Raw genomic sequence first — 17,310 nt, 5'->3', positions numbered from 1 at the left:
GTGCAGTTAGTGATAGGAAGAGCTTGCTGAAAAATCAAAGTAAAATGTAAGATGGTAATCTAGGTACTTTTTTATAGGCCAGATGCCAGAAGGTTAAATTGTACGAGAAGGTTTGAATGTAGAAAGGAAGAAGAGGGCTCACGTTATCTCATTCACTCCAATGGAGCTCAGGAAGATTGCACTGTAACTTCCAATGGGTGAAGCCTAAGCCTTTTCACAGAATCAAGTTATGTCCTCACATTTCAAGCAAATGTTCATATCTCTGGAACCATATGGATTATGAAAGAAGTATAAACGGCAAACTCTTCAGCACAAACTATTTTTCTAGTGGTAGTATTTTTTAGGTTCTAGGTCTTAAACCAAATTTTATAAGTCATAGTAAACACAGTAACATTTACATTTGTAATATTTTGTAAATAACTTACAGTATCTCAGCAACAACTCAAATTACACACATGCTGTCGACAGCATTTTATTAAACTAGCTGACAGCTTTCATATCAGGCTAAAGACTTCTGTCTGTGTTACTTGGTTGCTGAGATATTTAGAAAAATGTGAAAATTATATCCATATAAATTAATATCATAAAAACCATAGTTAATATCTATTTACATGTACTAGACAGAGGTCAAATATTAATGCAGTTGAGTTTGCTATTGTGCAAGCTTAAAGATGAAGTCTTTTAAAACCTTATACATAGCATGGTTTTGGAAATTATTCATGCAAGTATGAACAAGCAATGTTTGACACCTAGAGGCGTCAGTAGTAGTTAACTGTAGATGCTCCTGGTGGCGTCACTTGGATGTAATGAGTTATAGGAAGTATATTGTTAGTTCAGTTGCACAGCCAATGAGAGGTGAAATGTTGTTTCAGGAATTTCTTAAAGAGAGGGGCATTGCTGATGGACCTTATTGATGGTAGGAAATTATTCCATAATGTAGCTACAACAAAAGAGTAATGCATTTGTCCTGCTGTGTGGGTTGGTTTTGCTACATTTAGGACCAGTTGGTTACTGGATCGGAGGGGTCTGTTTGGATGATATTGTGTGAGTAGGGAAGACAAGGAAGGGCCTACAACCTTCTTTGTAAATGTGTAGCTTGAAAACCACAATTTCTAATTGCATCTCAATTAAATCATGATTTGATAAAAGCAAAGCGGTGCCTATTTTCATTAATTTACTAAATAATTACATACACATTACACATAATCAGAAAATTAAACTATACTAATTCATAAATTATATGATAAAAATAGAAAAAAAAACCCACTAAAAACATCATCTTAAAGGTTTTGCTTTTAACAGACTTTTAATCTTACCCCAGCTGTGTGTCATAGAGGGATATAATCCAGACTATTACCTAAACAACCCAAGAATGATTAGATGCTTGTGAGCTGGAAGAGCCTGGCATGGGAGAATTAGAGTGAGGGGCTTAAATTGGCTGGCCATCATGGGGAACAGGGATGATTCCAGTCAGCACATTCACAATGGTCAGAGGACCGGGTTGATATAGGCTTGAAGTTCACAAGCCAGTGATGTATTTTTCATCTCAGGGGACATATATATATATGTATATATACAAATAAAATAAATGAACCACATACATACACTAACCAAACCCTACTTCTAACCTAAAGTAAAGCACAAAACCCTACTTCTAACCTTACACTAAACCCCACATACACAACTAACTATGTACTATAATTAACCCCTCCCTAACCCTAAGGTCCGTGACTACCACACATGTCCCCTACAGACATACACCCAACAAAACAAATAATCCACATACATACATTTAACAAAACCCTACCTCCAACACTAGTAAACCCCACATATAAAACTATCTATACACTATCCTTAACCCATCCCTAACCCTAAGGTCGGTAACTACCGCACACTTCCCCTACAAAAATATACACAAACAAAATAAATAACCTACATACATACATTTAACAAAACCCTACCTCTAACCCTACACTAAATCTAACATACATTACTTATCTAGGCACTTACCTTAACCCGCACCCTATCCTAAACTCTGTAACTATCCAACACTTACCTTATGCAGCTAATCCACAGACGGGCCAACCATGGAAATTCAATATTTCCATTTTTGCAGTTTTCGACTTTCACTCTAAGTCCACTTCCCGCTATACGGTTTGACATTTACATATTCGCATAAACGTCTTTTCGCTTTCCTAATATAGACCCGCTTAGTTAATAGCCTTAGATGTTCATGATCTCAAAAGCACAATGCAACAATTTGCATATCTAATTGTGAATGATGTTACCTACACCAAAGATGAATATATAGCGAAACAAAAAGAGAGCCAGCACCTTGGGGCCGTGAGTGTTTATTGAGAAAACCAGACCGGTTTCATCATGTTGCTTTCATCAGTGGTACATAAAATGAGGCAGTGTAAAGATTGCAATATATACTCTGTCTAATTAGAGACAAATGAAATAATTTCCTGTCTAATAAATATTGAGTCTAATACTAAATCATGAAAATAAAATACAATCAAAATAAAAGAAATACAAAAATAAAAAAAGAGTACAAATAACAATACATTTTTTTTTCTTTTTTTTCATTGAACAAACAGATAAAATTTGTAAATCCATGAATAGCATTAAGACCCATGAAGAGAAAGGAGATATTGACAAAACCCTACAATTTGTCATTTAATCCCGGTGGGAATAAACTCCCTAATTTCCCAATCCATTTCCTTTCCTTCATGTTTAATATACCATGCCACCCTGTTTTGAAAGATCTATTGCCCGATATTTTGTTTATGACTGTAAATGTAACTTTAGCAGTATGATGAACAAGTGAATGTCTGTATAAAGCATTGGTGGCCCTTAAATTCCTAATATCTCCTAAATGTTCTGACATTCTACGTCTAAATTGTCTAGAAATTTGCCCCACGTAAAAGGCTTGAAAAGTACAGGTGGCCAAATATATGATCCAGTCCGTTCCGCAATTGGCATAAAAATTCATGTCATACAGCTGCCCAGTATTTTTGCCAGTAAAGGATTTGGTTTTAAAGACATATTTACAGAAAGTGCAGTGTCCACAAGAGTAAGAACCAACCAGTCTCTCTCCTGTTAATGTAGTTTGATGGTAAATGATATCCTGATGCATGGTTTTCTTATAGTGAGAGAAATGGGACGCTAATACTCGAATTCTCAAATGACTTAACTATCCTGCAGGGAGATTTTTCCCAAATATATAACTGGTGACAAAATCATGGACTGAAACTAAATGCCAAAAAATGCATTATTGTATTCTTTGGGAAACCATCTACCCCAGGGAACTACCACATTGACAATATGCCCATAAGACTTGACCCATTTTAGGATTTGGGAACTTATGCAGATAGTGCCCTAACTTTTGACCAACATGTGTCCACTATTGTAAGAAAGTGCTTCTATATTGCACAACTCATAAACAAAGGAATTGTGTCTAGATCTAGGGATGCCATTGTTCCCCTTTACTCATTCCTCATTAGGCCAATCGCTGAGTATAATGCTTCTTTTGGCATGTATCGGTCCAGACACATGCAGCAACTGGAATGCTGACAGAGATTCTTTCCTAAAAGGATACAAGGCCTAAACAGCATGTCCTACATGGACAGACTTAAAGCCTTTGATGAAGTTAGACACCAAGTATGAACTGAGCAGGCATGGAGTGATGTCACTGGCAATAACTATTCTGGCATGCTCCATCACTGGGGGAAGAGATTAAGGAGACTGAGCCAGAGATGTACTATAGCCATGTTTTTCTTTAGCTATTATTCTCGTATTGTAATGTGCATGTGATTCTGTATAAGTATGCTTAACAATCCACTAATGGTTTTGCAGTTGCTGAGGAGCAGCATGTTAACATGGTTTGATGCTGCAGAAGGCACAAACATCTTTCCAGGCAATGGGCTGTGTGTGTGTTCTTTGGCAGTTCTCTATACAGCTGCAGTTGTTATTTTCTGTGTGTAGTTATTTTTCCCGTTGTAGTGTTCTTCGGCAGGACTACTTGTGGAAGAGGAGGAAGACAGGCCATGCTTACCTCAGTCACCACCAGCTACTGCATCTGGTAATGAGGCACAAGTACTAACCAGGTCTGCTTCTCAGGAAGAGAGCAATGGTCCCTCAGTGTTGCTACCTATATCTTCCTGTCAGTAGTGGGTGACATTTTTCCAGAAGGTGGGCTGGAGGAGTCTCCAGTTCTCTCCCTGTGTGAGATACAGAAGCGGGTCATTGCTAAGATGTACCCACATCTGGATGCTCAGCTTGGCACCTTGGAGCACCCTGTGGCATTGACTGACAGAGTCATGTGATTGCTAGTCCTCATTGTTTGGACCTATACAGACACAATTTGCCAACAAGGGCTGCTCTCCAGGTGAGCGATACCTGTATTTGCTGCCTTGTGGCCTGGTCATACAGCCAAAATGACAAAAACCCACCCTGTTCCCTTCCCATTTTGTTCCCTCCCTTATGCTTTTTAGATGACTTACTTGTAGTATGAGCAGAGAGAGAGAAATAATTCAGTGAATTTGTTGATTATCTAAATTCTGCCATATCTTTTACACTAGTTTAAGAGACAGATTCCTTTTCTTTTGGACATAGATGTATATGCTGAAGCATTTAGATTTCAGAGTTTGTAGAAAAGCTACATTTTCAAATACATATGTTCCCTTTAAACGTAGACATTATACCCATGAAAAGAAAAGTGTAGCAAAAGCATAAGCAATTTATTTATCCAGGCTCATTGTTTCAGGCAACATTTTTAGACATGAATTGAACGTATTGAAGCAGCTGTCTATTGACAGAGGTTACAAAGTGGTTATCTGGAAGAAGTGTTTCTGTATATGAAGGAAAACATGAGGTTATACAGGCCAGTTCTAAAAAGTGATGTTAATAAAATCTTCTCTACACATATACTGGTAACAGGACAGGCACCATTTGTAACCCTTCAGATGCCAGGGGGAACAGAGATGCAATTTGTAATAAGTGGAAAGTAATACTGGGGAATTAAATGAGTACAGAGTATTGGGAAGATAAATCAGTTTTATAGATAATAGAAGAATTAACATTAAGACACAGAAGAAAATAGAAATATATAGTTACAAAAAAAATAAATAAATGAAATCGAGAAGTTGGTTCATATTCCTGTGAATTTTTACAGCGTGAACATTTATACATTTATTAAACAACGAATAGATGTGTTATCAAGCAGATAGAAGTTACAGCCTGTGGTGCATAGTTTAGCAGTAATATAAAAAAATAGTTTGTCTTGCTTCCTGAATGATATATCATTTATTTTATGAAGAAAAACAGTGAGGACATTTTTTTAATGGTCCAGATTCAATAAAGCCTACACTAAGTGTACACGATATGTATTGAAGAACATCTCTATCACATTTTTGTGCTTTTTAATCACTAAGAAAGATTATACTAAGTGTACATGTAGTCTACACTTTGTGGTAACCTTTATGAATCTTTAAGACAATATCCTTAGAATTTGATATGCTTTCTATGAATTGATAGATTTTAATTGATTATGTGTAATGTTAGCAGTTAAAAAAAATGTCACTAACTGGGTTTTATAAAATCACAAGGTTTTATTCAGGCGTATTTAAAGATTGTGTCTTAGAAGACGAAAATTTCTGAATATATCTGTAGGCGAATAATAGGAAAAAAATACTAAAATAAAAAAAAAACTTGTGGTGTTGGCTGTCACATTTATATGAGTATATTTTGGTTTTAGTGTCTAAAGTTCACAGTACACTCATAGTTGCATGGTTCAACTTTTCTTTGTCTTGTCTATGAAAAAATAACTAAGTAATTCAACTTGTCAGAATCAATGACATTGTCTTGTAGGCATTCTCCTTATTTTCCCCTTTCCTATAGCTAGAATACACTAAGCCAGTCATTATGCATATTGCCGCATTTACAGTGATGCACACAGAAAAATCAAAGTACATAGCTACTGAAGTATACATAGCCTATGTGTCTTGCCATGTGATATGTAATGTGTAATTTAGGTAAAATGACTTATCAGTATGTGAAATACTATGTGACGTGTAATACACACCCTTATCTGCCATTTTAAGTGATCCATGACTATATACCATGATATGTAGTACTGTAATGCCTATTATTACTTTCTTTGTATATTTTTATGATGACCCAACTAAGAAATAAATAAATCAAAAATAAACAAAATAACTGATTAAATCTAAATCAAACTTGGCACTATATAAGGTTTATAGTCTGTATATAATTTCCCATAATTAGCTGTACTTTTCACCTTAAAACTTATCGATAGCAGTTCTGATCAAGCATGAGACATATGCTGTCATTTACAATGCTTCAGTTTGCACGACCCTTTGGTTTACTAATTATCGCATGTATAATTCTCCTGCAGTCCTGCAGCATAAACTATTGATATCATTAGTAATTTTCAGAATCAGAATGACTGGAACACTGTCCTCTAGTCTGATACCACAACTTACAATGAACAGATTTTTTCTTTTTTATTGCAGACACTCCTGTATTTATTTAGAGGGAAGGTGGAGGTTTCAGGAAGGACTCAATCTCCTCTCTCTGTAGTTACCATATGTTTGGTTGCTTTGTAAATGTTCAGATATTCTGACTTTTGGAGTCATATTAAGCTTGCATTTTACTTATTAAGATCCGCTGATGACCTTTTCATAATGAAAGCAGTCAGAAGTGTATTTTTGGGGGTGGGTAATATTTTAAATTAAGTTAGCTAATGTTACTCATTTCAGTTAAGGGGTTGTGTTGCTATTGCATATTAATACAGCATTCTTATTTGACCACGCATTCTTGCTTTCCTCCGCTATTTTATCTGTAATAGAAACCGAGAACTTGCTAGAACGGGCATGCAGTATCAAACATATTATTGAAACCCTGCCATCACCAGTTGTGATTGTAATGCGTTACTTGTTTGCCTTTCTCAATCAGTAAGTATAACTCTTTTTTTTTTTTTTTTTTTACTATTTCTATGAAGTAAGAATCATTTTTCTATGAATATGAAATCCCTGTTTTTGGACTAATGGCTCTGTTGAACATGAGATTGTATATACTGACTGGGAAGGGAAGCAATATCTCTTCAAAAGTGTTTTTGTATTATATAATTCTTGCCTTCTTTGTGTAACAGGTCACAGCAGAAGATGAGTTATCAATTAACTCCTTTAATACTGATCTTGTTTCCGATTACTATCCCAAAATTACTGAACGTTTTATCTGTGTTTCCTATTTGTATATGAATGCCTCTGTCTGCAAAGGAGTTCATCATTTTTTTCATTAAATTTACTGGAAATGTTACTAGCATAAATATCCTTAGATTGGGTCATACCCAAAAGCAATAGAAAGAGAAGCTGCATCTTGAATTTTAATAAAAAATACATTTTAGTGTCATTTGTATGCATTACCATCTAAAACGATTAAAAAAAACATGTTTATATAAAAAATAATGCTGTTTTAAGTCCGACGACACAGAAGTATTATGTATTTGAGTTTTGGATAGCTTTTGGTTTCTTTTACTCTGAAGAGATCTGAAAATTATATTTATCTTTTCAACTGACTAGTTTGCAAATATTAAAGTTTGTAAATTTCAAAGGCCTTTCTGACATGAATTTGAACCTAACTTCAAGTGATATTTATCTACTACATCAATATTTTGTTGTGGAATTTTCATGACAACACAACTGAGCAAGTCAGGCTTTTACTGAGAATTGCATGAGATAATTGTAGTTAGGAAAACCAGACAGAGTAATAGCAGATATGTTCATGTCTGTCATAACAAGACAACATATGCCTATTTTGCTATAGCATATAGAATGACAGAAAATATCAACGTTTTTTGTGAGGAAAAGGACATTATATTTCATTGTCGTGTTATAAGGATATGCTAATTCTATGATTCACTTTGAAAAACATAAACTGTACAAATTTTGGGGAACTAAATGAGAATTAGTCAGTCAGTAAATTAAACCATCAATAAATAAACAGAACACCCATACTGGTGTATATATACAAGAAGTATTTTCAGCACACACTACTACATGTGGACAGTCTTTCGGCTTTTCCCGGTTAGGGGTCGCCACAGCGGAACTCTGGTCCGCTAATGATTGGCAATGGATTTTTACACTGCTGAGTTGCCAGCCCAACTCCCAACCTTCAAAGAAGGCACACCCATTCACGCACGCACCTACCTGTATGTCTTTAGATGTTACTCGACCAGAGGACATGCAGACTCCACACAGAAGGCAATCCAGCCGAAAATCGAACGGGAGAACCTCTTGCTGTGAGGTGACAATGCTAACTGCTGCACCACCGCGGCCACATATAAAATTTAAAATAATTGAACACAACTAAAGAGTCATTTTTTTTGCAGGAGGGCAAGCTCCCTGCACCCCACACACCCTCTGATAATTATATATATTCTAACTCCAAGATCACACAATCCCATCAGAAAGAGTATATTCCCCTACCAAGGAATTGTCAGTCTGACACTCATGTTGGCCATCTCTTTACTCAACCAAAGTGCCTTGATTAAACCAATGCTGACCAATGTATCGTTTGACAAAGTTATCTGAACCCATATATATCTATGCACACACACACACACACACACATATATATATATATATATATATATATATATATATATGTATATATATATATATATATATATATATATATATATATATATATATATATATATACTAATGGAATAACTTTGTATACACATGCTCTAGATATATTTTCCACCTTGCCTTTTAAGCAAAGGTCATATATAGCCCTTGCGTTGGAGCCCAATAGTCCTCTGAAACACTGAAATACTACTTTGATTCCTGTGTATGAGGTCATATGTCAGTTTTCCTATGACTAGTCATAATATGGGTGTTAAAGAATTATAATCTCATACTTACATGCAAAACACACAAAATACTGCCATTCTATCTCAATAATTTTGCATCATATCATGTTGTGCTGATTTGCACAGCAATTGGCTTTACCGGTACATGGAGCTTCTGCTTCAACCTAAATGCAAAACCAGAAATATTGCCATGTCTGTTAATAGATGTGTAACTTTTTTCCTCTGATTTAATGGCAACTTAATATGTGTATGTTCTGAACATTAGTTTCTCCCTGTCATTTCAACAGTGATCATCTGGCCTTTGACTGGAAACTAGGTACAGTTCCACAGTATAACACTAAAAGACAATCTGAAATATTTTCTGTGGTACCTCTTTATAAAGACATATTGAAGTTCCTTTATGATCATTTATAACAGTGGCATTGGCCAACAAAACGTTTTCAAGACTGACATCTGGTTTGAAGTCCCAGAAACACTGGTAGAATTAGTGCAGGCTATGTACAAGGACACAATGACTCATGTATGAACAGTGTCTGGCCTCACAGAGGGGTTCCCAGTGGGAGTGGGTGTATACCAGGGTTCAGCTCTGAGCCCACTGCTGTTCATACTGGTGATGGACTACATTAGCAAACAGGTTGGAGGGGGCAGGTCAGCAAAGGTGCTGTATGCTGACGATGTGGCATTACAGGCAGGCTCTGAGCTAGAACTTCAGCAAAGGATAGGAGAAAGGAATGCAAACCAGAAGGCACATGGGATGAAACTAAGCACAGATAAGACAGTGATAATGGCAGCAAACTGGGGAAATCAGAAGAAGCTGATAATAGAGATAGAGGGGAAGATAGTGGAACAGGTAAACAGCTTCAAGTATCTGGGAGGGGTGGTTGAGGAGTAGGGAAGCCTAAAAGAAGAGGTCAAAGCTAGAATCAGAGGAGCTGCAGCCAGCTGGCATAGAGTGTCTGGTGTAGTCTATGATACAAGAATGCCAAAGAAGCTGAAAAGTAAGGTGTACAAGACAGTGGTGCGATCAGTACTACTGTATGGTACAGAAACCTGGGCAGTAAAGGCAGAACAACTGAAGAAGCTAGAGGTGATAGAAATGAAGTGCCTGAGAAGGGTGGAAGGATGCACAATGTGGGTCAGATGAAGAAATGAGGATATATGAACAGAAGCCAAGGTAGCTCCAATTGCAGAAAAGATCAAGGAGAACAGATTACGGTGGTTTGGACACGTGCAGAAAAGCAGAAGACAATCTGTTGAGGAAGGTGTGGGACATTCAGGAAGAAGGTAGGAGGAAGTGAGGACGTCCAGCAAAGAGGTGGATGGATTGTGTGAAAGAAGATCTGCGACAGTCAGGCATGAGTGCTGAAGAAGGCAGGAGTCTGGCACTGAATCTAGAGAGATGGTGACAGTTAACACGTTACCCTGACCCCATGTAGAAAAAATGGGAAGAAGGGGGGGGGGGGCTGATGATGATGGTCTAACCCAAAGGATTTCATGGCATCACACATCTGATGTATTTAACAGCATTGTGCTTTTGTCAGTATATGGCATTTAGGTGTATTCAGTAAAAGAAATACTGTTTTATCTGTTGAATTATTTATTTATGTTTTCAATTCTTGTATAATGACTATGTAATGCACTTATGCTCTGGCCACTACTTTCATCAATATTTGAGGAGAGATCATGTATTTCCCACAGTGGAAAGCTGGTGTAATGCCAGGATATGACAAATAACTCCTGTGAAACACTATTTTTGGTACATGTGTATAATGTTTATGTCAGCTTTCCTATGACCATTAGAAATAAAGGTACTAGGGAATTATAATCAGATGTGTAAACACAAGGAACGCTTAATATTGCTGCCAACCTACCCTTTAGGATTTCACTGCATCTTAATCCTGATTTACATGGTAGCGCATTGTTTTTGTCAGTATGAAGTTTAGGCCTCATCTTATATGCAGTAACAGAAATACTGTCTCTTGAAATATTTATTTTTCTAGTCCATATGTTCTGCACATTAGTTTTACCCTGCAATTTAAGCAGAAATCACAATAGTCTCCTAGTGGGAAATGAATGTAGATGTTAGACCTTAACACTAAGAGTCCTCTGAAACACTGCATTTGATACTTGTATGAGACTGAATGTCATGTCCACTATGACCACTCATAATAAAAATAGTAGGAAATTATAATCTGATACTTCAATACAAACTGAACTCAAGACTGACATTCTGTCATCATGGATTTCACTACATCTCAGTCCTAATTTACACAGCAGCATATTGCCTTAGTTAGTATATGTAATTTAAACCTCACCTCGTATGCAACAACCATAATGTTTTCTTGTCTGGTGAAATATTTTTTTCTTATGCTGTAATGACAGCTTACCACATATGTGTTCTGGGCTTTACTTTCATCCTGCTTTTAAAGCAGGTGTGAAATATTTCCCATATGAATTGAGGTATACTGTCAGAATATGACACTAAAAGTCCTCTGAAACACTGCTTTTGGAACATGAGTTTGAAATAATATGTTAGTTCCCCTATGAATGGTCATAATAATGGTGTTTAGGAATTAGAATCCGAGACTTAAGTGCAAAATATATTCAAGGTTTGCATTCTCCCCTTTACCATATCACTGCATCTCTGCCCTGGTATACATAGCAGCACATGAATTTTGATAGTAGATAGAGTTTTGGCCTCACCTTGTGTGCAGTAATATAAGTATTTCCATATCTGATGAAACAATTTATTTTTCCTTCAGATGTAATTTAAACTTAACACATACATGTTATTGACATTAGCTTCATCCTACTTTGAGCAGAAGTTATGTAGCTCACCCAGTGGAAATCAGATGTATTTCAAGAATGTGACAACAAAAGCACTCTGAAACACTACATTTGCTACCTGTATAGGATGCCATATGTCAGTTCATCTATGCCTCTTTGTAATAAAGATGTTAGGCAATTGTAATCAGGTACTGAGGTTGAAAATGCCCTCAGAACTACCTATAACCAACCCAGATTTACATGACAATGCAATATCTATGTCAGTAAAGAGGGTGTATTTGCATATTTACAATTTCAGATATGCTGTGTTTTCTCTTGAGATATGAGTTCCTACGTCTAGTGTAATAGCAAATTAGTGTCCATAGGTTCTGGACATTAATATTACCCTGCTTGTTTCACAGAAGTCATATAGCTTTCCTCAATAAAAACACAGGTAAAATGAGAGATTGGGACACCAGAAGACTACTGAAGCTTTGAATGTGGGACTTGTTTATGAGACCATATTTAAGTTCCCCATAGCCATTCATAATAATTGGGTTAGGGGTCTATACTCAGATATTCAAGTATAAAACACATTGGCTTTCTTTGCTGAAGAATTGCACTGAATTTTAATTCTTATTTATGTGGGAATACATTACATTTGTCATTACCTGGAATTTAGGCATCACATTATATGCAGTATCAGAAATGTGTCATGTTTGGAGAAATATTTATGATATCATAAAATGTTTGGTGTGATGGCAATTTTAGGCATATATTTTATCATTAGCATTGTCCTGTGTTTTAGAAGAGGTCATGTTGTCACCAGTAAAAATGGTTTATAATGCCAAATTGCAAAACAAAAAATAACCCAAAATACAATTTTTGGTATCTATGTATGAGGAATTATGACATTTCTCCCATGACTACCATAATAAAGGTGTTAAGGAGTTTAATTTGAAAGAGTGGTGCAAAACACACTCAGGACTGCCATTGAACCATCATGAACTTCACAACACATCAGTCCTGATGTACACTGAAGCATACTGCCTTTGTAAATATGAATAGTTTACACCTGTCCTGTATACAGTAACAGAAATGTTACCTTGTATGTTGAAATATTTATTATATTTTATTTGACAGTATGTATACATATATTCACTCTTCCTTTTGAAAAGAGGTCATGTAACTCACAGTGGATATTGAGGATAATGCTAGACTGTGATAAAAAAGTCTTCTGAAACATAGATTCCATACCTGGTATGATGCTTAATATCGGTTCCCCTTTATTTGTAAAATAAGTGTTATTTATTTATTTATTGACATCTGTTGACCGGGAAAGTCCACTGAGTCCAGAACCCATTTTCAGTGGAGGCCCAGGAAGAAAAGCTCCATTCACAAATCCAGAAAGTATACTAGACAATATATATATATATATATATATATATATATATATATATATATATATATATATATATATATATATATTTAATAACATTCAAAATTTTCAATATAGATACACTAAGAAAGAATTTTTTTTAAAGTTCTATGGCCTATATGATTTTTTATAGATTAATAAGATAGTGAACACATCCAAAAATGAAAAGAAAATTTAATCTGCAGCAGCATAACAAAGTTTCAAAACAAATACAAGAATACAGTTTTTTTTTTACAATTCTATGTAGTGTGCAAAATTATCATAGTTAGATTACAAGCAAATATTCTTCTTCTTCTTCTTTCAGCTGCTCCCATTAGGGGTCGCCACAGCGGATCTGAAGTTGATATTCACAAAGAAAGATTATAATTGTTTTTGATAGGAGATCTGCTGCTTTAAATTGTTAATCAAAGTTTAAGGTGGTTTACTGTTTTATAGACATTGGCGTATTGATTTATTACACAAATTATGTTGTAAAGTGAATTTAAAGTTTTTTAAAGATTCCAATTGTGTGATTGAGGGAGGTAGGTTATTCCATAGCTTAGATATGGCATGTGAGTACAGGCTTTGTCTTGCCCTTTTATTGGGTTTGGAAACCTTTAGGAGTTGTTTGTTAGTGGATTGAAGGTTTCTAGGGCTTATACATGTCTGGGATAGAAAGAAGAAAGGGGCAGATATCTGTGTTGTATATTAATTTATGAGCTAATGTTAGTTTGATTTAATTAAGGGATGTATATCACAACGTCGAACTTACAAAAGTTCGATCATTGTAATATAGAACCCTAAAGTCCGAAACTCAACAAAACCAAAAAAACAGAACAGCGATGTGACAAAAAAAAAAAACTTAACCTTAAACTTAAATTAAACTGAGGGGCTGTGCCCCCACACCCCCTACTTAAATATACCAACTCCGAGATTGCATCACAGTGGAGGTAATAGCAAAGCCCCGAAAATGGCCCACCGATTTTTTTTCCCTGGAAAAAAAGTCGATGTGCTGTGCCTTCACTATTTTCCACTTTTGGACTTTAGGGTTTGATATTACAACGTTTGAACTTGTTTTAGTTTGACATAATATAGACCGGTAATTAAGGAAATGGGGGAATTCGAGCCAGTTCAAGTCCTTAATGACTAGACAATGGTGAGTTTTATATGGTAATCCAGAGGCAAACTTTGCTATTTTGTGGTAGCATGAAGTTGATTGCTTAGGGATGTATGTAGTTAATGAAAATGGGGCAAATGTAGAGAAAGGATGGAAGTAGGAGAGAGTTTGCCAGCTTTATTTTTGTAGGTTTGTCCATGTATTTTTCTGTCTACAGAGTTTGCCTAATTTAAAGTGTGTTTTTTTATTGTGTTTAGAATATGTTGCTCAAAGGATAGTTTGTCATCTATAGTAATGCCTGGTAATTTTGTTGAATGCACTATTTCAATTTTTGTCTTGTTTTGGGAGTAGGTTATAAAGTCATGTAGAAGTGGATTAGATGAGAATAATAATAGTTTGTATTTGTTAGGATTTAGACGTTGTGCATCATTTAGCCATGTTTCTATGTTTGTAAAGGCAATTTGTGTTATGTGGTTTACCTTATGAAAGGCGATTCACACTCAGGCGAACATCAATTGTTCGAAAGGCTGTTTGCAAAATTTGCAAACGCCGAATGACAAAAGATTTGAATGTGCAATGAGCGAATGCACAGTGACATTCGCTCATTGCACATTCGACATTGTGGGGTGGATTGCACTATAGTGGGGTTCAGAAAATGGTCGCTTTCCCCACTGTAGTGCGATCTCGGAGTTAGAATATTACAGTGGGGGGGGGTATGGGGGCTTGACCCCTGCTTTAGACTTCTTTTTTTTTTCGTTCAACATTAATGTTCTAAAAACAGCGAATCTGCTTTTTGACTATCACTGTTTTCTCTTTCGTGGTTATGAGTTGCTCATATGAGCATTCATACCACTGTTTTTCGGCTTTATAAAGGTAAACTATGTTATGTTTTGGAGGTCAGAGAAGTTATTGGAAGAGGATATAATAGTAGAAGCATTGGCGTATAAGATGATTGAACTTGTGCGGAGACTGAGTGGAGATCATTTATGAACACGTTAAATAGCAAAGGTCCCAGAATAGACCCCTGAGGCATGCCCATTTTATTGACTATGTATCCTGATTGTTTATTTTGCCATTTAACTGATTGTTATCTGTTGTTGAGATAATTAGTAAACCAGGTAAGGGAGTGATGACAGCATCCTAGAGTCGCAAGTTGCTGAATTAATTTAGTATGTGATACTGTGTCGAATGCTTTGGAAAGGTCTAGTTGGAGTAATGATGGTTGTAGACCATCATCCAAAGCCTTATTCACAGCATCAGTAAAGGACAGAAGGGATGTTATAGTACTGTGTGCAGGTCGAAAACTATGTTAGGTAGGGGCAAGAAGATTGTTGCCACAGAGGTGTTTTAGTAGCTGACTTTATATACATTCTTCTAGTATTTTAGAAAAAGGAGAGAAGATGGAGATAGGATGATAGCTAAATCATTTGTGGTTCTGCCCTTGTGCAGAGGGGTTATAATGGACTTTTTTCAGATTTGCGGGACTATGGATTCAGAGATAGATTTATTAATTAGAATAGGGACAGGGAAAGTTATAGCTTTCCCACCAAGTTTCAGGTATTCAGAGGGGATGTTGTCAGGAGATAAAGAACAAGGTTTTAGTTTATTTAGTAACTTGAATACTAGGGAGGTAGGTACAGGTTTTCAGGAGAAAGTAAGAATTATTGGGGTGTTGTCATTTATTTCATTATGGAGTGAAGGGTGAGGAGTAGAGTCTTTATGAGATGAGTTTGTGCTGCTTGTGTTATTGCTGGGAGAATTATTCATATTGGGTGGGGGGTTCTTAACAAGTTTAGCGATATTATCTATAAAGTGAGAGTTGAAAATATGGGGCTATTTGTTGAGGGTCTTTGTCTGGGAAGGGTGATGGATTTTATGGGGTTCCAGGGTTAAGGACCGAAGAGACTTATTTCCAGAATTTTTGGGGTTATTACTTAAACTAGATAATTATTGTGAGAAGTAGTGTTTTTTATCATTTTTAACTAATTTATTTGCTTTATTACGAAGTTATTTGAATGTAATTTCATTTGCTTGAGTTTTGTTTTTATGCCATTCTTTCTAGGCTTGGTCTCTTGATCTAAGCATTTATTTAGTTGATTTGGTAAGCCAAGGAGCACGATTGAGTTTTGATCTATTGTAATGTAGTGGGGCTAAACTATTTAGGGTGTTAAGGAATATATTATTAAAATACTGTACTGCCTGTTCTAATGGTAGGAGTTTTAGAGGGTTTCAATTATGGGCATTTAGAGTGTTGTTTAAGGCTATTTGGTAAAAATTAGTTAAGTTCCTAGATGCTCTGTAAGAGTGGGATTTTGGCATCTGAGTCTGGGTTATATGTGTAAGGGCAAGTAGATGGTCACTGACAGTGTTAGGGAGGGTACACATATTAGAGTATTTTTGTGGATCTGAAACAAGGATCCAGTCTAGTTTGCCATCTGGTTGATGGTTTAGTATTTGTGTGGGGGATGTGATCAGTTGTGTAAACCTGTACAGGTTAATACAGTTAGCAGGCAAATCAGACCTTTGGTTTAACCAGTTAATTTTAATATCTCCTAGAATGATAGTTTTGTTAGATACATTCTGAGTTGTCCATACTAGAAAATTTTCAAGAGTAGGTATAATTTGACCTGGGCGAATGTAAATTACTCCCATGCATAAGTTTTTATTATTGTTTATTTGGAGGGATGCTAGTAGACATTCCATATTGTTGAAATTTGGGACAGGTTTGGGAAATTATGCAATGGTTTATGGTTACGATATATTATAGCTACACCACCAACTTTCCTTGTGAGTCTTCTTCTTCTTTCGGCTTTTTCCTGGTTAGGGGTCGCCACAGCGGATCACCCTGTCCGCTCATGATTGGCAGTGGAGGTTTACGGTGTTGAGTTGCCAGCCCGGCGCCCAACCTTCCACAGAAGGCACACACATGCACACACTCACACCTAGGGCCAATTTAGAGTGTCCAATCCACCTGCCGCATGTCTTTGGGATGTGGGAGGAAACCGGAGCACCCAGAGGAAACCCACGCAACCACAGGGAGGACATGCAGACTCCACACAGAAGGCACCCCAGCCAAGGATTGAACCGGAGAACCTCTTGCTGTGAGGTGGA

The 17,310-nt window shown here is 36.3% G+C and overlaps 1 protein-coding gene across 1 annotated transcript in view; it reads left to right on the top strand.

The window, feature by feature from the left end:
• The window catches only part of LOC122808355 (SLIT-ROBO Rho GTPase-activating protein 3-like), an 881,720-nt gene that overhangs the window by 651,880 nt on the left and 212,530 nt on the right, over positions 1-17,310 (top strand). The window contains exon 16 of the mRNA XM_044079321.1: positions 6,872-6,977. Within this exon, the coding sequence (XP_043935256.1) occupies positions 6,872-6,977 (106 nt within the window). The remainder of the gene's footprint in view (positions 1-6,871; positions 6,978-17,310) is intronic.

Source organism: Protopterus annectens, chromosome 8.part0 (genome assembly GCF_019279795.1).
Source record: "Protopterus annectens isolate FY-2018-M chromosome 8.part0, PAN1.0, whole genome shotgun sequence".
NCBI classification, from domain to species: Eukaryota; Metazoa; Chordata; order Ceratodontiformes; family Protopteridae; genus Protopterus; species Protopterus annectens.
Note: the sequence above shows the minus strand (reverse complement) of the source record. Positions and strands in the feature narration are given on the sequence as shown.